This window comes from Orcinus orca, chromosome 12, assembly GCF_937001465.1.
Source record: "Orcinus orca chromosome 12, mOrcOrc1.1, whole genome shotgun sequence".
In the NCBI taxonomy this organism is placed as follows: Eukaryota; Metazoa; Chordata; class Mammalia; order Artiodactyla; family Delphinidae; genus Orcinus; species Orcinus orca.
In genome coordinates this window covers 27,608,065-27,629,011 of record NC_064570.1, presented here as the reverse complement: position 1 = coordinate 27,629,011, position 20,947 = coordinate 27,608,065, and the positions used below count along the sequence as shown (strand labels likewise).

Genomic DNA, 20,947 nt, shown 5'->3' with positions numbered 1-20,947 from the left:
TTTGCACAGCCAAGGAAACCACTGACAAAATGAGAAGATTACCAACTGAATGGGAGAAAATATTTGCAAATGATATGACCAATAAAAAGTTAATATACCAAATATGTAAACAGCATATAAAACTCAATATCAAAAAAACAAATAACCCGATTAAAAAAGTGAGCAGGAAACCTGGATAGACATTTTTTCCAAAGGAGACATACAGATGGCCAACAGGCACATGAAAAGATGCTCAACCTCACTAATCATCAGAGAAATGCAAATCAAAACTGCAATGAGATATCACCTCACGCCAGTCAGAATGGCTATCACCAAAAAGACGACAAACAACAAATGTTGGCAAGGATGAGGAAAAAAGGGAAATCTAGGACATAGTTGGTAGGAATGTAAATTGGTGCAGCCACTATGGAAAACAGTAAGGAGGTTTCTCAGAAAATTAAAATTAGAACTACCATATGATCCAGCAAGTCCACTCCTGGGTATATATCTGAAGAAAACAAAAACAGTAATTCAAAAAGATACATGCACCTCCGTGTTCATTGCAATATTATTTACAATAGCTAAGGTATGGAAGCAACCCAATGTCCATCAACAGATGAATGGATAAAGAAGGTGTACTGTGTGTGTGTGTGTGTGTGTGTGTGTGTGTGTGTGTGTGTGTGTGTGTGTGTGTGTGTGTGTGTGTATAATGGAATATTACTTAGCCATAAAAAAGAATCAAATTTTGCCATTTGCAACAACATGGATGGACCTGGAGGATATTATGCTTAGTAAATAAGTCAGACAGAGAAAGTCAAATACTGTATGATATCACTTATATGTGGAATCTAAAAAGTAAAACGAACTGGTTAATATAACAAAAAAGAAATAGACTCACAGATATAAAGAACAAACAAGTGGCTACCAGTGGAGAGAGGGAAGAGGGTAGGGGCAAGATACAGGTAGAGGATTAAGAGGTACAAACTATGTGTAAAATAAATAAACTACAAACATATGGTGTACAGCACAGGGAATATAGCCAATATTTTATAATAACTTTAAAAGGAGTGTAATCTATAAAAATATTGAATGACTATATTGTACACCTGAAACACAATACTGTAAATCAACTATACTTCAATTTTAAAAAATTCTATATTTTTCATATGCTTTCAACAGCCTTTAAATACATGTAGAACTAAAGTTTAAAGGAAAAAAGAGATAGTAAGCATTATAATTAAATATTTATATGACAAAGGTTAGCTATTCTAACAATGAGTTCTTGTTAGAACTCAAGGGCTTCTCTCATACAACCTGAGGTGAAAATAATGACTTTATCATACATTTAATTAAAAAAATTATAAAATATGCACACACATACATATATATGTGTGTATAGATATATGTATACACACATACATATATACATATTTATATAAAACCTGCCCCCTCCTCTCTGTCTCACTACTAAGTTTGGATGCTCTCTCATCATTTGGACTATTGAAATAGCTTCCTAATACAACTCTCTGATTTGCTCCATGAATCTTCCAATGACATCCCCACTGCCAGAGAGACTCTTCCGAAGGGAAAATTGTTACCTTGTCCTTCTACAGCTTAAGCTTCAGGATACACATCATCCTCCTCAAGTATTTAACTCAAACTGCTTAACTCAAAATGGCACGCAAAGCTATTTGGACATCACTTATAGTTCAGGTCAAACATTCTGTTCTTTAGGAAGCACTATGTGATTTTCTTCCCCTCATCCCACTTCTGATTTAGATACGCTTCCCCATCTCTCCTTCCCTTAGTATTCCTGTGCAATCCTCTATCACAGCATTTTCCTCACTATAGTTATTAAAACTTTAGTTTCTTGTCTCAAATAGTTCATCTTCAATAAATGCTTGTTGAATGACTGAATACATGAGTAGAGAAAATGAGAATTATAAAAACATCTTGCAGCAGAATAGGTTACAGAGTCTCCACAGGTACAGTCATCCCATATTCTACATATTTTTCTAAATATTCATCTAAAAGTGAATTTTTAATAAATGTGAATCTTAAAGTGGTGTATCCTTATTTAACCTGGTAAAATGTTAATATTTATTTCATATTGGATGTTTCTGGATGCTATGGAAAGTCCTCTACATATTTCAAAGATTTCAGAAAGAGAATATTCTTTGAAAACTGTACTTTTCATATATTATATGAAAAAACTTCTCCAAACTCAGAAACATCAAAGGCTAAGGGCCTTAAGTCTACAATGTCTGGGGGTCTATACAGACCACAGAGGTATAGCAGTGAATATTCAAACCACAAATTAGTAGGCTTTTCTGTGTTAGTCATGGAATCAGGTAGTGACCGGGAGTATGTAAACATGAATGAGTATGTAAGACACTAGGAAGTGGGGTAAGGGGTCCCTAAATTTTGAGACTAGTAAATTAGTGCTTATGAAAAAGTATAAAGCAAGCAGGGAGAAGTGAGTAGCTACATGGTGGACAATACATCAATGAGAATGTGACTCCTGATTTCAGCCCCACCACCAACAGTGAATACAATTCAGTCTTTCTATGCTTCAGTTACATCTCATACCTTCTGGGAAGATTTCCTGGCTATGCTAGTCTCTAATGATCTGTGCTATTTATTTCCAAATATTAGTCAAAAAATTAAATTCACTGATCCAATGAATATATAAAGTTAGCATTTCTTTAACTGGCTCATAAACTGATATCCAAATAATTTAATTGTGCTAACCAATAACTGGTCAAAATCCTAGAGTACTTATTTCTATTTAAAAACTACCAAGAACTGCATACAATTTTTAGTGTTTGATCAATTTCCTCTCACTCTAACAAGAGACTGAAGTCTGTTCAAATCACATCTTTTGTGACATGCTCTAGATATTCAATCTGAAGACAGGTATGTTTCTAACAAAATTGTGACACATATTTATTATATAGACAAGGACAAAATTATTTCAATTCTGTGTGTTCAATCCTTAAAATATAATTTAGCCTAAGTCTTTAACACTGATATTATTTGAACAATGTCACAGAACTCTGCAAATCACAAGTACAGCTACAAAAAAGATGAAGGGTATACTCATATAATTCAGGTATTTCTTTTTTATTCAGATTTGTTACTGCAGTGACGAATTAACAACAAAAAAAGACATTTAGCACCAACAGAAGCTTTCTGTATTTGCCTGTATTTTCAATTGTTTCCTTTACTGCCTTTTTTAGGTAGCAAATATCCAAGATATCAACCTCATAGTCATCCTAATGGTTCTGTCTCTTCAATAGCCTCTTCAAGCTTATCTCCCTTACTCCTGTGGATTCAAAGACTACACATACACCACTGACTCCTTAATCTATACTTATGCTCCAAGCCTGTATTTCAAAGTATGTAGTCTAGTTCCTAGCACAGGGCTTGACTCATAGTAGGGCATTTAATAAATAAGGTTCAAATAGATGTGTAAGTTATTTGATGTCTTGCTCTAGATGTCTGCCAGGCATCTCAAACTCAATATATCCAAAACACTGTATACAATTCATTATCATTTTCCCAATATTCCTATATGCCCCTATTTTTGTTAATGGATTGCCATCCACTCCTTCACCGAAATTAGAATCCTTAGTTATCCTCAAATTCTACTTCTCTATCTCTTACCATTCACATTCCAAATTTCTAATACCTTAATAACTTAACATCTCTAGTTTCTTACTTCAGTCCAGTTCTCCCATCTCAATTATTAAAATTATATTTTAACTGGCCTTCCTAGCTGGGATGCCTTAATACTTTTTATAATTGACAGTCTTCTCATCTTGCAACAATTACTTTAAATATTGCTTTCTCTACATGGAATTATTCGTCATTACGTCGTATCTGCTCTCCTGTACACTTTGTTCATATTTTTATTTATAGCAAGTATTAAACTGTACAATCCCATCCACCTCCCCCTTTTAAAAATACATCTCTAGTGAATAACGCCAGTGTTGGGGATAGGGCGGTGCTTTGCACTCATTTATATAAGGTTCTGTATGATCTGGCCTCTCGCTACCCCTCTGACTTCTATTCTCCCCCTCATTCCTCCACACCAGACATATTAGCCTTTTTGCTGCGCAAAATGCACACTAAGCAAATTTCTGACTTGGGATCTTGGTTGGGTATGCTATTCTTCCTAACATGGCTTTCTTTCTTCTTCAAAATTTTGCTCAAGTGTCACCTTCTTTGTAAAGCTTTCCTTTACCACCCATTAAAAACAGCAACCTAACCCCATTCCCCAGTTCACCCTATCCCCTTTCCTTGTTTTGTTATTTATCCTGTATTTATTTGCTTATTGTCTGTCTCTCTCCACTGGAAGTAAGCTTAAACAAGGACATGGATTATTATCTGTTCTGTTCACTGATACATTCACATAACACTTTTAACAGTGCCTGGGACAAAGTAAGTACTCACTGGGTACTTACTGAATGTATGAATGAATCTTGCATTCCCAGAATCTGTATATGCAGGAATTAAACATCCTTTAGAATTAAAAACAAAAATAGAAGAAAGTTAACATGAGAAAGGATTGAATAAGGGAAAACTATTTTCATCTGTAGTGGTACAGTATTGAGAATATAAGAAAGTGAGAATTCATTTTCCCGGGTCCATCCATAAAAGATCCAATTTAAATTCTAGACAGAGACAATAAATTTAAATTCTGAACATAAGCATGATAATTTAGAAGACGTTTTCCACAACTCAAAGCAATGAGAAGTCATTTTAAAAATATGATTATGCTATATCAACTTTTTCCCTGTTAAAGTTCACTGAATATTAAGTACATTAATTTGCCTAACTGCTATACTATGCCTTTACACTGCCTTTAACATTAGTTTTTAAAGTGTTTTGCTTTCAAACTTGAAAATATACAGATTGAAAAGACTGAGGAGACATTAAGTATCAAGCCTCATAATATTACTACAAAAATAAAAGAAAAAAGAAGAAAGAGAGGAAAATGAGACTACCCTCTCCCCAAAAAACCTCAAACTTTGTTGATTCTGAAGTGGCCAAAATAAAAAACCTGCTCACTGCCTACTTTGCTCAGAAAAATTTAATAGCTGTGAGATGTGAAAGACTGGATTCCTTTCAAAAGAAGGGCAGGTATACACAATACACACCACACACCACACACACACACACACACACACACAGTGTCACTCACACACATTAATATAAAAGAAACTGGAGTGCTTTTTATGTATTAACTCACTTATTCCCAGAATACCACTGGGAGGCACGTTTGAAAGATGTAACATAGTAATTAAGGCTCTCACATGACTTGAGACATGTTAGTGTCCTAAAAGGCCAGCAACAAAATCCAGATTCCTCATTCTAAACTGCCATTTAGAGGAGTCTTAAATGGACAATATTGTTCTGTATTGTAAAGACAACACAGAATTAATACATTTAATCGAACGGATTCCTTTCTCTGCGCTCTCTTAGTGTTTTATGCTTATCTCCTGCTGAACTCATCCCCAACATATTATACCTATTTCTTTTCCTGCTAGACTGGGAGGACTTTGAGAGCAGTCTTTCAGCTTCCATTTCCCCAGGGCTTAGCACAGTCCCTAGTGCATAGTAAGCTCGCCATAAACATTGGTTGATAACCTGTATGAATTAATTTTTGATCAAGTATAAAAAGGTTTTTATTTTTTAAACTAACAGCTTTTTTGTAGGGTGCTTCTACTAAAATACAGTATTTCTGGTTTGATAAAAAAGAAAAAGATGGACACTAGTCAAAAATCATTCTCAATTTTACTCCTTATGAAATTATAGTTGAATGTTTTTACAGAGGAGAAAGTTGAGGAAAAAAGTAAACTGACTGAAATTAGAACATTAAAATAATGTTCTACTTTTTACTTATCAAACATTTACACTGAAAAAACTACTTAAATTATTTTTTAAAAATGACCAGTCATTCCACTTAGTCATTTCTTAGTTTCCATATTTGTCATCAACTTTGCTCTCAAGACTTGCAGAAAAACACAGAGTTATTCTTTACATTTTCATTCACTTTTCACTAAGGAAAAAGTTTCCTGAAAATACATGTTTAAAATTCTGGAAAATACAAATCAGCATTATCTAGACATCTCTATCATTACCAGAAGGTCTGGTTCCTCAACCTAATTTCCACTGTTAGTTGGCATTTCAATAAGTGATGGATATTCATTTCCAGAAAACATTACCAGTAAATTCTATGATATCATAGTCTCTTCACTATCTAGACCAAACTGACTAAACCACAAAATGCAAAAAGTATGCAGTTAGCTACTCTACACAAAACCTTAGGGCTATTCTGAGTACAGTCTTAGAAAAGTATAATCTAACTGAGTAAGAGTAATTGAAAACTTAATTTAGATAGCCCTCGTACTCTGAATTTCCAGGGCCTTCAGCAGACACAAACCAAAATGTTTAAAAACTAAAGTATTTCTTATCATAGACTTAATTCACAAAAAAGTTAATTTGGGACATAGAAATTTACAAAGGAAATAAAAATTATTTTTATGATATAAATAGTATTTCATTTTTTTCCCCATGACCAGGGGAGTGGAAACATAAGGAGCTGCTTCCTTGGTTCTAAGCAGTGCCTACCCTAAGCAAGATTAGTAAATAAAAAATAATTACTGATTTTTTAAACTCATAACTTTTCAAAGAATAACAGAACATAAAGACTGAAATGGATTGTGATGTAAAATCTGTGAAAATGCTAATGTGTAGATATATAAAGGGAAGGAATGAGTATATGTGATTCATATGGAATAAAATTTATTCTACTTTAAACATGAATTAAAATACTTTTCATTATCATAGATGTGGTCAACATTTTGATATACAATGTATTCACTATAATACTGAAAAACTAAAAATATTCATAAGCTCTAGCAATTGAAGAAAGGCTTCAAAATTATGGAATACTTTTTCTTTAAGACCAGGCATTAAGTTTATTATCAGAAAAAGTTACAGAAAACCAAAGAAGTACATATTTGGGAATACATTCCACATCTTTTTGTATGCCTAACTGCCTTAACAATGGAAAAACTGTCATTTCAGTTTAAAATTATAAAATAGTAAAATGTGTCTTATGGTTGATATTAAACAATGTTAAACATAGTCTTTCTCAAACTATAAAAAACAAACAATAAAGTTATGCCTGGTCAAAAATAATTTTGCCATTTTATAACCTGTCCTCTCACCTTGCCTGTTGCAGTCAATATAAAGTTGTTGTAATTCTTCCTCTAATCCTCACTTTGAGTGGATTGGTTACTGATACTAGCAATTTTCCCTGGAGGCACAGCAGTAAATTATAAAACATTCACTATCTTCACCATGATATAAATTATGTTCTGATAAGGAGGCTGAAACCTTCAAAGTCTCCTACTTCAGGATTATATAAGGAAAACTACTTTTGTCTTGGAAGTGTTTTAATCAGTATGCCTAGAAGTTGTATTTTGAAAAAATACATACTGAAAGACTATGGATTTTTAACGTAAGACATACACTAAATTTAATTCTAAGAGCATAGTGATTTCTCTTTCTAAAATTTAGTGGGAAGTTAAGTAAATTTAAAATCAAAAGGTTCAATGATTAAAATAGTTCTGGATATAGTCATAAAGATACTATCTATAACTCTTACTGCATTGTAAGTCAAACATAGGCTGGTATTTAAAAACTTTCACTTGCAGTAAACAGTTTCCTATCCTCTATTTTCAAATGACAAGTCACTAAGATGAAATCACTTGCTCCAGGTCACAGCATAAGAAACAGAATCTGAATCTAAATTCAGGTGTCTCTGACCTCTTGGCTACGTGCTACCAGAATATGTGGTACTAATTTAAATATGAAAAATAAGAAACTTCTGGAGTCTCTATTAAAGTTAATCAACGCACAATCGTGATGATGAAATATCATGAAATCTTCAGGATAATACTTTCAGGAAAGTTTTAATATTAAAAGCATTATTTGTATTTAATTTAAAAAATGGGTAATCCATTCTTTATATTGTAACACCTGATTTGTCTGGTGTCAGATAATGAAGATTTACATCAAAGTAGGTTTTGTAGATCTGTACTGTCCAATATGATAGCTACTGACCACATGTGGCTATTTAAATTTAAATTAAAATGAAGAAAAATTAAAAATTTAGTTCCTCAGTCACACAAGACACACTTCAAGTATTCAACTGCCACATGAGGCTGAAGGTTCCCATATTGGACTGTGCTGGTCTAGAATTCAGGAAAGAGGTCTGGGCTGAAGATAGACATTTGAGAATCACTGGTGTGTGGGCTTTACTTAAAGTCATGAGTTCATCAAGGAAGTGAAGTACAGGGAATAAAAGAGGATCAGATTGCAGTGGAACAGTCTAAAAAGACATGGAAGAAAAGAGGAAGAATCAGCAAAGGAGAATGAAGAGCAGGAGCTAATGAGATAAGAGAAAAAACCAAGAACGTGGTGGCCCAGAAACCAATGTATTAAGAAGCCATCGAGTGTGTCAAATGCTGCTGATAGGTCAAGCAAGATAAGGACAAAGAATTGACCACTGGAATCAGCAATGTGTATAGGTCACTGGTGAGCCTGAAAGAACAGATTAGAAATTTCAACAAATTTACGGAAGATGAAAAGTGATTAGAAACATCTGTCTGAAAACATTACGGTGGGCTGCTGTAGACACAGAATCTGACAATGAAACTCAGAGGAGCTGAGAACACAGAATCAGCATATTTGGTAGGGAGCAGAACAAAACATAATCCAGGAGAAATAATGGAAGGTTCACATATAAAACACTTGGGCCAAATAGGCTGCAGATCCCACATAAAATGGATGCTGCTGAGCATCAACCACAAGCAAAAAGAAAAAAAAAAGTCAATGGCATTGTCTCTAAAAATAATATTGAACAAACCATCTGGACAGAGTGAAGACTTCTAGAGCCGATACTGCTGTCCTACTTATTCTCTTTCTGACAGCCTGACAGGTGGGCTCATGTATCTTACCTGTTTACTGCCCTAAATATAAGCCTGCCAGTTAATATGTTTTAGCCATATATACAAAGTTCTCAATAGACTTTCTGCTCAGGTGACAAAACAGTTAGATTATAGAGTTATGTACACAACAGAAGAGGGAGGGACACCATATTTGTATCCAGTCATTCATTTAAAGAAAACCAGATACCAAGGATCATCAGATATAAAGGAAAAATCATTGGCATAAAAGAAAAACACAGGATACATTAACAGATGAAAAAACTGAACATAGAGGAAATATCAATTCAGAGAAGAGAACTTAGAGATCTAGGAAGATATAATGACATCCACAGAACTTTGATACTAGGAAAAAGGAACAAACAGGACAAGAAAGAAACCATAAAGATCAAATGGATGATTGGTGAACTAAGAAAGACTTAGAATAAAGGAATGAGAGGGCTCTGAGACTGACTAGGTAGAAAAAGGAAAGGAGAAGGAGTCCATAGTTTCTACCTGAAAAACAGTAATGCTAACATCAAGAGTAAAATACAGAAACTCCTTTCAGGAAACTCAACCTCGCTCATGGCAATGATTACATTTCTGTCACATACATGACAAAAAGTGGTTAGCTTATATACCTTGCTACACAAGTTTGAGGCTGAAAATCTTTTCTGAGATTAGATTTCATATTTCAGAGCCACATATACTACAATAGCTCTGTTTAACTTTGCCTAAACTCTCAGAAATTTCATATTTGATCTTTTAAAAAAGATGCCATATGCAAATAACTTCTATAAATCTTTAAAATACAAAAAAGACAAATTAAGAAGTTGTTATTACATCAATTGGAAAGTTTTGGAAAAGGTAAACATCAGAATATCTGTAAAATATAAATTCAATGATCTGGCATGTACTCTGGCTATGTTAGAAAGAAATTATGTATTTTTCATATTCATTAAATCAGTAAGACATTTTAATTTCTCATAGTTTATGGTTTTCAGTTGTTTTCTTGTTATTTTTCACTGTTAATTATTTTACTTTAAAAATTAATACACTGGGCAAATGTCACAGTATAATTTGACAACTAAATTTAGTAGGTTCTTAAACAAAACACACACACACACAAACACACACACACACACACACACACACACACACACAGAGAAATGTGACTGAAAAAGAAGAAAAACTTAAAGTAAGTTTTTTACTGTTAACAGAGGGAAAAGGTTTAAAATTGTAAGGTTAGAACCATATACACCATATAAATATTCTATAAAACAGCTTCTTACAAAATAAATGGCTAGGAAATAGTGCACAAATTTAAGTTTATTCAAATCATCAGATTCATATGAGGAGAAATGCTTGCATTTATATTCTCCCCTCAGAGGGTGTTAGGAGAAATTTCCTATCTCAATGAGGATCATGATAAGAAATTTCTTATCTCAATGGGGACCAAGTGCATACCCTTGTGCATGAAGACCATTCATTAAGTATATTAACATTTACTAGAGTTCATAAAAATGATGTTTAAATTAGGAAACAATAAATATGTAGAATACACTTTAAGTTATCGACATGGTTAGAAACACTTCACTAATTCAAGTGACATTTATTATTCAGGAAATATAGGCACTTTTATTACAAGTAAGGATAAGTTTCAACCTTCAACAAGTAGATTAACTCAGATCACTGGAGAACTAGTAAAATCCTGATATTGGTTACTAAAATAGCACCTTATATCTTTAATATACCAATCAAACAACAATTTTAGAGACTGATAACAAAAAATATCTAACAAATAAACTCTCTTCTTTGTGGAAGGGAATATAAAATAGTGATGTGTTAAAGAAAAAAAGCCATGTGATCAAGGTCTTTTTCTCAGTGTCCAGAAAAATCCAAATATTAAAACATTCCCACCTCCAGGGGTTTTGTGTTGGCTAGTACTTACGTGGAAAGCCAAAGTTTCAAAAGTTAAGTGGGTTCTGGTGGATTATTTATATTTGAGATATTTGTTTGAAAACCTGTCTTCTAATTACTTCATCTTAATGTCTTTTTTGGCATGCTTCTCAAAATTCTCTTTTGAGAATCCATGTTTGCCTCTCTGACATGTTCTTTTTTCTGTCATCATCACTTCTCACATTTATTAAATCATGTCTTAAAATAAGATTTCCTCCATTCCTTTGGCCACAATGCAAACTGCATGATTTCAAAGTTAAAAAAATAATAATATAAAAAGAATCTCCCCAAAATTTCATGTTGTTTATTCTCACAGTATTTATGGATTTCAAAGTATCTCATCCTCACAATTCTATGAAGTAGAAAATTCATCTGAAGTAGAAAGTAGAGACACTGTACTGGCAGAGAGAAACTACCCAAGATAACAGCTGGGAAGTGGCAGAATTAGAGCTCAGCCCCAACACTTCTGGCCTTCTGACCCCAGGTTTAGTACTTTTTTCACCAAAACACACAAGTGCTGAATTCAGAAGAGTGGTTGGTTAGCATCATTAAGCACATTTAAGGACATGTGTCTACAGATAATCAGTTAATTCTGCAGATTATCTTTGGTAGTGAATTAATTCCTTTCATCCCACACCTGAACTGAAGTCTCGTAATTATGGAGGTTTGAAATCAGAATTCAGTGAAACATTCTTTTTCAATTAATAGTTTAAAGTTCTTTAAGTAATACTAACAGAAAACTCTGCCAATTCTGATAGTATGAGGAAGTCTTCGAACTCATTTTGCCTTCCTTAAAACGGAAACCCCCTTTTACCATCACCTGTGTTTGAGTTATTCTAACCTAATTTTTGCCTAAATGTTTTCTTTTTCTCCCTTTGAAATATAAGAACCATCATATTTCCAGCTTACATGTAATCTACCTTCTACAATGGGTTTATATAAGGATATCACAGAATCTCTGGTGAAATTATGATACATAAATAATAGATTTCAGTTACATTATTTTAAAAGTTTTGCACTTCTCCATAAAAAGTTGAAACCTTAAGAAATACTAACATTGTGAAAACAATAAAACTAAAATTTGACTGGAAAAATAGCTCCTAATTTTAAGAACTGGTCAAGGGAATAAGTGTATACTTGGCAAAGACACGCAAAAGAAACGGAAAGATACAGTTTTTCAAATATTATCCAACATGTAGAAGCACAAAAGTTAACTTGACAGACCTCTCAACCAATACTGGAGTCATCTGAATTATTTTATATTTTTGTTTAAGTCAAATATCTTGACTGTTTAGGATATGGAAAAAACATTAGTATATGTTTACATGATCTAATGGAGAGTGCAAACAAAATATGGAGAAGACGGAAGCTATTGATCACTTTTAAAAACCAAGTCACAATCTGCCACCCCATCAAACTCCAAGCCTACAATTTAAAAAGAGGATATAGGACTTCCCTGGTGGCGCAGTAGTTAAGAATCCGCCTGCCAATGCAGGGGACACGGTTTTGTCCAGGAAGATCCCATATGCCGCGGAGCAACTAAGTCTGTGTGCCACAACTACTGAGCCTGCACTCTAGAGCCCACGCGCCACAACTACTGAGCCCACGTGCCACAACTACTGAGCCCGCACGCCTAGAGCCCGAGCTCCGCCACAACAGAAGCCACCTCAATGAGAAGCCCGCGCACCGCAATGAAGAGTAGCCCCTGCTCGCCGTAACTAGAGAAAACCCATGCACAGCAACGAAGACCCAACGCAGCCAAAAACAAATAAATAAAAATATTTAAAAAGAGGATATAAAGATTACATTAATAGTCATATTAATAAAAATGAATCATTTTATTTTGCACGCCTCTACTTACCTATTAATATGAATTAAATTTAGTGCAATGCTGTGAAAAGATAGACTAAGTACACAAAAATGAATGATGCTGTCCTTCAAATATAGTCATACAAAGATGATAAGCACTTCCTCTAACTTCCACCCTCATAACTGTGATTGATTTTATTACTGAATAATCCACATGTTAAAATTTACTACTATTAATATAATAAGGACTCTCAAGATAGTTGAATGGGATCTGGGATTCAGACCAACTGTCTCAGAACAAAATTTCTCTGCAGAGAATCTCTTGATTTGACTGGCAACTAAATACCACAATTTCACTGGAACTAGGCTTTAAGTAATCTAATAACTGGTGAACACAGAATTATATTTAAAGATCAGATAAAAAGATAACTTCATTAATTCTTAGAAAATACCTTCGTGACACCTCAGTTTTAACTACACCTATTCCAAATAGTACTGTCCAGGTTATTACTTTGCAATATATCACACACCTCCAATGCTAGTAAGAAAAGTACACGCCCGTGGCCAGAAGGACCTCTGGGCAGAGTGGGAGGACAATGGGCCAGGAATGAAGGAGTGGCTCTAGGCATAGCCTCACTGAGGGTCCACTTCACTTCTGAACTAGTGCCCTCCTCCAGCCAAAGGCAGAGGCAGCGTGGGATGGTGAGGGTAAGTACTGAGCTAGGCGCGATGAGATCTTGCTCTAGATACCAATGCCACTAGCTATGTGAACTCTGACACGTCAGCCCTTCTGCTTCTCAGTTTCACGGTAAAGGGATTGACAGTCAAAGATTTAAGGTCCTAGCAGCTCTCAAGAGTTTACACTCTATGATTTTAATGTTTACCCTACTTCTCAGAGGGTTTTGTTGAGGATCAAATGAAGATGTATATAAATAGATTTTGATACAAATAGAAGTTACTGTTGTTGTTTTACAGATTTTCTTCATTATACTAAGGAAGTTTGGAAACAGTTTTGAGATGCAGTACAACATGTTCACCATATGGTGAGACATTTATGAACTATAACCTACAATTTAATCTAAAATGTTAAAATTAAAATGTCCTTTTTTCCCAGCTTTATAAAGGTATAATTGACAAATATAATTTTATAACTTTCTTTCTTATACAAATTACTCAGAAAAGATTTATGGTTTTAATTTTAATAAAATTAGCTGATTTATTATTTTGTTCATTAAGAACCTAGAGCAAAAGCCTAATGAACAGTTCCTAAAATAAGTATCTCATAAGAGTTGTATCCAGCTCTTTTCCTCTCTAACCCATCCCTCACTAAGACACGAGCTGTATTTTTTATTTTATTTTATTTTATTTATTTATTTTTTGCGGTACGCGGGCCTCTCACTGTTGCAGCCTCTCTCATTGTGGAGCACAGGCCCCGGACGCGCAGGCTCAGCGGCCATGGCTCATGGGCCCAGCCGCTCTGCGGCATGTGGGATCTTCCCGGACCGGGGCACGAACCCGTGTCCCCTGCATCGGCAGGCGGACTCTCAACCACTGCGCCACCAGGGAAGCCCGAGCTGTATTTTTTAGAAACATATTTTATCATTTCTCTTTCATCCTCATACCTTTGGATAGCTCTATTTTATCTAGAGAATAAAATGTGAATTCCTCAGTAGGGCACAGTTTGACCCCAATCTACTTTGCAACTCAGTTCTTCCCAAACACTTCCATCTCACCATTTCCTCCAGCTAACCTAAGATTCAAACCACTGCCTGGCCAAGTCAAGCTCGCTTCCAGTTGTTTGTTTAGCTGCCTGCCTCTCGGCTCAGCGTGCCCTCCTGCAGCCCCATCTGCTGAGGAGGCCGATGACAAAGACAGAGGCGAGACCTTGGAAGGTATGGTTTTACCTTCCAATGAGTATGGAACTCATTCTGACCGCCACAGAAACCCATTTAAGAGTTTTAAGCAGGGAAGTAACAGGATCTAATTTATATTTCAGAGAATCACATTGTCTGCTGTGGGGAGAATAAGCTAAGGGACAGGAGTAAAAGCAGGGAAGTGGAGGGAGAAGAGGGATCCCGAATGGCTTCTGGTTCAACCTAAATGACTGGGTACATGTGCCGGAGTGCTGGGTGGGAAGACCTGGTGTGGGGCAGGGGAAGTGGAAGTGGAGGAACAGTTTGGGGGCAAGAGTTCTGCGTGGACATGTAAAGTACGAGAAATCGCTCAGCTGCTTTATCCCTCTATATTTCAGTGACACTTTGTTTATACTGTGATTTTAGAATTTATCACACTCTGACATAATTTGTTGCGTGCTCATTTGTCTTCCCAACCAAAGTTCCTTGAGGGCAGAGACTGCCATATTTAGTCCATATCCTTAAGAAAGGGACTTAAACAAAGTAGCCACTTAAAATGATTTTAGAATGAATAAAGATAGTATTCTAGAAACTCTGAAGAATACAAACCAAGGAAGAAAGTCTTATTTTTCTAGCAGTCTCCATTACCCAGAACTCACCTTGAATAAGGTCAATAGAAGTCACAGCAGACCGTAAATGCACTTCTGGGTCTTGTCTTCCAGCATATAAACTCACTTATATATAATATATATCAAATCAACCCTTCCTCTTAAGCCTCTTGCATGAAGGCCAGTGGGCCCATATTGACTAGTTCTGTGTAAATAGTCTTTCTTTACACTGTACAAAGCCAAAAGCTGATAGCTTTTCAGTAAGATTTTTATTTTTAAACATCCTATCTACATTGTTTCCATAGTCCTTCATTTCAGATTCTAATAGATTATTTATACAGTCAAGAACACTTAACTATTTATCCCCTTTTAAAACTGGTTTGAATATTGAATAGACTCACAGAATTTTTAAGACAGAAACTCACCAAATCCAGAGCCCTCATTTACCTGCAGGGATGAGAAAACTGAGGCCTGAAGAAATTACTAAAGATTCTATAGTCATTCAGAAGTGAAGTCAGGTGTAGAAACTAGTTCACCTGTTTCCTAGGGCAGGATTTTTTTCCACAAAGATTGGCTTCTTAATGAATAAGATGGATTTGGCCATTTTGCAAAGGACTACATAGTCTGCTTTTATAACTCTTCTATACAGCAATATCTCAATAAATTTTATAGGAAGGATATGCCTTAAAATGAGGTCAGGCATATTAATAACTAAAAATCAAGCAAAGCATTCTTACCATGTATTACATGGCTTAATGGTAATGCTCTTGCGATAGTGCACACACCAAGGGACATGCATGATTTAAAAGGCCCACTCAAGGCCTATATGGCCATGGAAAGCTGAAGGTAAAAGGAGCCAATCTTACGTATAATTGTGAAGTTTGCAAGGCTTGCCTTTATCATATCGGGCTTTCCTTTTATTCTTTATCTTTAGTCTTTATCTGTCATGGTGGTAATCGCTCTTCCATTTCAAAGGCCTTCCCATCTATCCTCTCTGCTCTTTCCGTTTACAGAAAAAGAATTTTATATCTATTATCTACACCTTGTTGGTTGATAAACTTAAGACACTACTTGAATGAACTTTAATCAATCTGCTAACTCAATCAGACATTTATGTTCTATCCCCTTAATCCTGAAATGTGGAAGGAAAGATTTGTTCCTGGAAGAATTTTAGACCTCAGCAGAAAGATAGGGATCAAGTGGTGGAGACAGGTTCCCTCCCTCCTAGTCATTAAAATGATGCGGTCTGAAGGCAAACCAAGTATCGAGTTAGGTGCAGAGAATGTGTCTACAGGAGCAACCACGGTGGGCCCCCCACTGTACACAAGAACAAAGCTATTCCTCTAACTTCTAGCGGTATCTGAAACACTAGAAATTTTAAATTTCTAAGGTTTGGGATAATTGTTAATTATTATAGTGATTTAAAATTAGAACTCAAAGTATTTTCAAAGCTAATGTACACACTCATCCTGTTTACGAGATAAGTATGTTACACTCATATAGTACCTTATGCTTATAGAGTGCTTTCATATGTGCTTCGTGATTTGAACTTCAACAATATATAATGCAAACATCATTTCTAGTTTTAAAATGAAGATTCTAACATTTGCAGGTAATAAGGATAATAAAAGGCACAGCCAGAATGAACATAAGAGTTCCTGAACCAAGTATTTTCCCACTGTAATACGTAACTCAGCGATATTAAAATGTAGCAATATTAAAATAACTTGCACAACTCCAAATACCTTCAAAGTAGAAAAGTAATATTGTTCCTAAATTTCTAAATAAAGTATGTTGAACTTTTCAAGCTCAAGTTTCTTCTTCTTCTTATAACTCTCTGTCAAAGACAACTGTTTTGTTATTCTCAGCTGTCTCATCTTTCTAAAAGACTTCAATAGCAGAAAAAATACCATAAAAAACCTAAAGCTAATGAATAGAAATAGTCATCTTTCAATACCAAAAATACACATTTCTCACCTAGATGCTTTTTCTTCGATATCCTCTGAAAACCTTATTCAAATTAATTTAAAACATTAGCCTAAAAATTTGCAGTTGTATAGTTCAACTCTGTGATTGATATACATTTTAATAACTAGCTTCTTTGCATATTTTCTAATTTTAAAGAAACACGATAGTACTGGCAGGATGTATTCTGTTTCTGCCAAAATGCATTTTATGTAGGCTTTCCTTGAAATGAATTACAAAATGTGATTATCCATAAACTATGGTTCCTTTACCCAAGGGAAACTGAATCAGATTTCATATTATACATGTTTAAAACTCACACGTTTTGCTACCTTTAAATTATTATCTGCTCAATAGAATAGAGGTTGGGAGTGTCTACTATTAAAATTACCAAATTCAAATTTGCTTTTGAAATAATTTAGAAAGAAAAAATGCTGGAATATAATTCATCAGGTGTGAAAACTGACCATTACAATGCTATGAGCCAGATTTCTGAAGTGAAATAAATGATATCCATTAAAAAACAGAATCTGAACATTGAAAGAACAGTCAAAGCAAGAAAGGGGCTCACCAGTTTGAGTGAAACCAAACTGACGCAGAATCTGATGAGCGTCCAGCACGTTTGATTGTTTTGACTTCAACTGTTGTGAGGAGGCTGATACTGAAGTAAATGAGAGATTTTTGTTAACCTGTAATAGGAAAGGCAAATCAGAAACGAAAGCGTAATTTCCTGGGTTACTGATGCAAAAACTGGATGAGAAATAGTTGCTTACGATGCAAACCAGGACACTTGTCAAAAGGAGTGGCAATGATTTATATGCTTAGTTTTTAAGAGTTTACAAAACTTTAAAGATTTTACAGAATAGTTTTTATCAAAGAAGGAATACAGTGGTAGTGAAAGCGTAACTATATTAAAGTCGATCTGCCTTACTTTGAAAACAAGTTTGCTTAGCATGGAATTGACTTTATTAGTAACTCAGAGTGGTCTTAAAAGTTATGCCAAACAAAACGTGAAAAATAAAAGTGACTCCTTGACTGCTTTCAGTTAAGAAAGGGTTAAAATGTTTCACACCCACATTTCTTTAGCATTTTTGAAATAGCAGGTACTTCCTTTTCAGAGACTGCACAGAAAACACCTGTAATATTCATGTTTATATACATCATGGTGACATAGATAACACAGCTGCAACCTAACTTGCCAAGTGAAATAGTTTCCACTGCATCAAAAAATCTCATTCTTAAGACAATGTCAAAGAACAACTAAAATAATGAACAAGCAAAATTTCTGTAAGTAAATACAATGTTCTACAACACAAAAATCCTACTATAGTTGTCTGAGTACAATAGTTTCACAGAAATGAAAAGAATAACAAGTGCAACATTATAACTACAGCTATTGTAGAAAAATACATGTCACAAAAAAAGTTTTAAATGTCTAGTAAATTAGTAAATTCATTTTGTAGCTCAAACAATTTCAGCAGTGATCTAGTCACTCATTATTAATAAATCATTCATTTATCTTATTATTTTTATCACTTTCAAAAAGCACGATAAAATATGATCTAATTTTGAAAAACTTTGAAACAGTTTCAAAAGTAATCTGTGAATTAACAAACTGTTAAATGATAGTTTATGGTATGTAAATATCAGTAGATGAAAACAGCTCCTTTCTCTCTCTTTTTTTGCAATAATCAAAACTACACAGAGGACTTCTACTGTATTAGTATTTAAAAATTCCCTTTTGGTGTTCTGTATACAGTAGTACTGGGTTGTGGTTACATGCCCTTTTCTGACTCAGTATTTACATAATGTTTGTAAATGCTTCCCTTCTTTCAAACAGTGATAGTAAATGGTATATCTTAGATTAAGTTTTTCTCTTGAAGGAAAGATAATTTGGTGAAAAAGTCCATTAAGACCAGATGATAATATAGTTCTAAAGTTCCTAAACTATTGTGGTATCATCTTATAAAAAATAAAAATATTTTTCAAAGTAGTTAGATGGGGTCAAATACTACATCAATGCTAAGAAAAATTACCCAGCCAGAAAAATTCTGTAAGGAGCCATTATTAAACATTGACCAAAATTAAAGTTGACTATATTGATACAACAGCTAAAGTAACAATGCTATCACTTAACATCATTGAACTTCATTTTCCATCTTTAAATGGAGATAATAAAAATAGTACGTATGCTTCAAAGGAAATGTACCTGAAGAGCAGTAACAATGAACTGGTATTATAAAGAGCTATTCACATAGGCTAACCATAAAGCACTAAATAACATATTAAATATGAAATAGATTAAACAAAGTACGTTGGTAAAGGGAACCTGAAGTGCTATACAAATCAAGCGCCACATAAAGATTAGCTATCATTAACATCACTACAAGTAAGCGTAATTAAAAATATGTAATGCAGTACGAAGATGCAGATTTTTCAGAATGCTATGCTTTTAAATGGAAGTACTATATACAAAATGACATATATATCACTTAACTATTTAATCCACTTCTCTTTTTAGAATCATTTTTCAGTTTTACTTCTTTGAAATCTGGTGCAAAAGAACAGGTGTATGCTGACACACACACACACACACACACACACACACACACACACACACACACACACACACACACACACACACACACACACACACACACACACACACACACACACACCATCTGCCTTAATTTACTTGTGTTAAAACAAAAATGGATACCAAGAAAGCTAGAAGAAGATACTTAAATGCCTCCACTCAAACAGAAAGACTTGCCACTCTTTTTAAGTAAAATGCTGTTAAAAAACCTCAACTATAATCTACAATTACATGTTTTTCCTAAGCATTTTTATAATTTGCTCTTTCTGGACGCATTTCTTTTCTTTTCTTTTCTTTTGTGCTATGCTAGCCTTTCACTGTCGTGGCCTCTCCCGTTGCGGAGCACAGACTCCGGACGCGCAGGCTCAGCAGCCATGGCTCATGGGCCCAGCCGCTCCGCGGCATGTGGGATCTTCCTGGACCGGGGCACGAACCCGTGTGCCCTGCATAGGCAGGCGGACTCTCAACCACTGCGCCATCAGGGAAGCCCAAGGACACATTTCTTAGAGACTATTCGAATGTCCATGAAGTGATAAGTGGCAACCTAACAGAGCAGAGGATTCAGTTTCTAAGGCTGGGATAATTGTTAATTATTATAGTGATTTGAAATTAGAACTCCAAGTATTTTCAAAGCTAGCTTACACATATTCACTACTTCATTTAAAGGAAGAAAAATAATAACAACCATTAAATACAGTGAAGCAATATCTATTTTTGAAATATATGCTGTGGAAAAGAATTGCTTAATAATTTTACAACAACAGAAAGGTTGGCTAAGATAGTCTACCCTACAACAATCTATCCTCTTTTTACAACACACTTTTCTGCTTGCTTCATGCAAAAACCACAGTCTGCCAAAGTCAGTTTAATACCTCCATACTGTGTAAAAAGAAAAGCATAAAAATTTAAGGAAATTCATAATAGAGAAAAAGAAAAAAAAACACACCTAGAACTGCCAAGTTAATCACACAACTGTTTTGCCTACTCTTTCTGGATATAAATAGTTTTGTGTAAAATATGCAAATACTAATTCTCTAGGAGGGGGTTAATTTTCATGTTAAAAAAGTCATTGCTCTAACCTAAAATTGAATGCACAAAACTAAACAGGCCATCAATAGTTTACCTTTTAGTGACTAAATTGTAAAACCACTGGGAGGTATATAACACTGATTTCCATAT

At 34.6% G+C, this 20,947-nt stretch overlaps 1 protein-coding gene across 32 annotated transcripts in view; it reads right to left on the bottom strand.

The window, feature by feature from the left end:
* The window catches only part of AHI1 (Abelson helper integration site 1), a 246,470-nt gene that overhangs the window by 137,814 nt on the left and 87,709 nt on the right, over positions 1–20,947 (bottom strand). For 28 of the 32 annotated variants that reach the window (XR_007470456.1, XR_007470454.1, XR_007470453.1 and 25 more), the window contains one exon: positions 17,744–17,861. The exons of 3 other annotated variants lie outside the window; for them this stretch is intronic. Coding sequence is in view for 14 of the 29 variants with exons in the window: in XM_049695198.1 (XP_049551155.1) it covers positions 17,744–17,861 (118 nt within the window). In the remaining 15 variants the exon portion in view is untranslated. Of the gene's footprint in view, positions 1–4,374; positions 4,503–17,743; positions 17,862–20,947 lie in introns of those variants that run through there. One more of the 32 variants, XM_033406681.2, reaches the window with a different exon arrangement.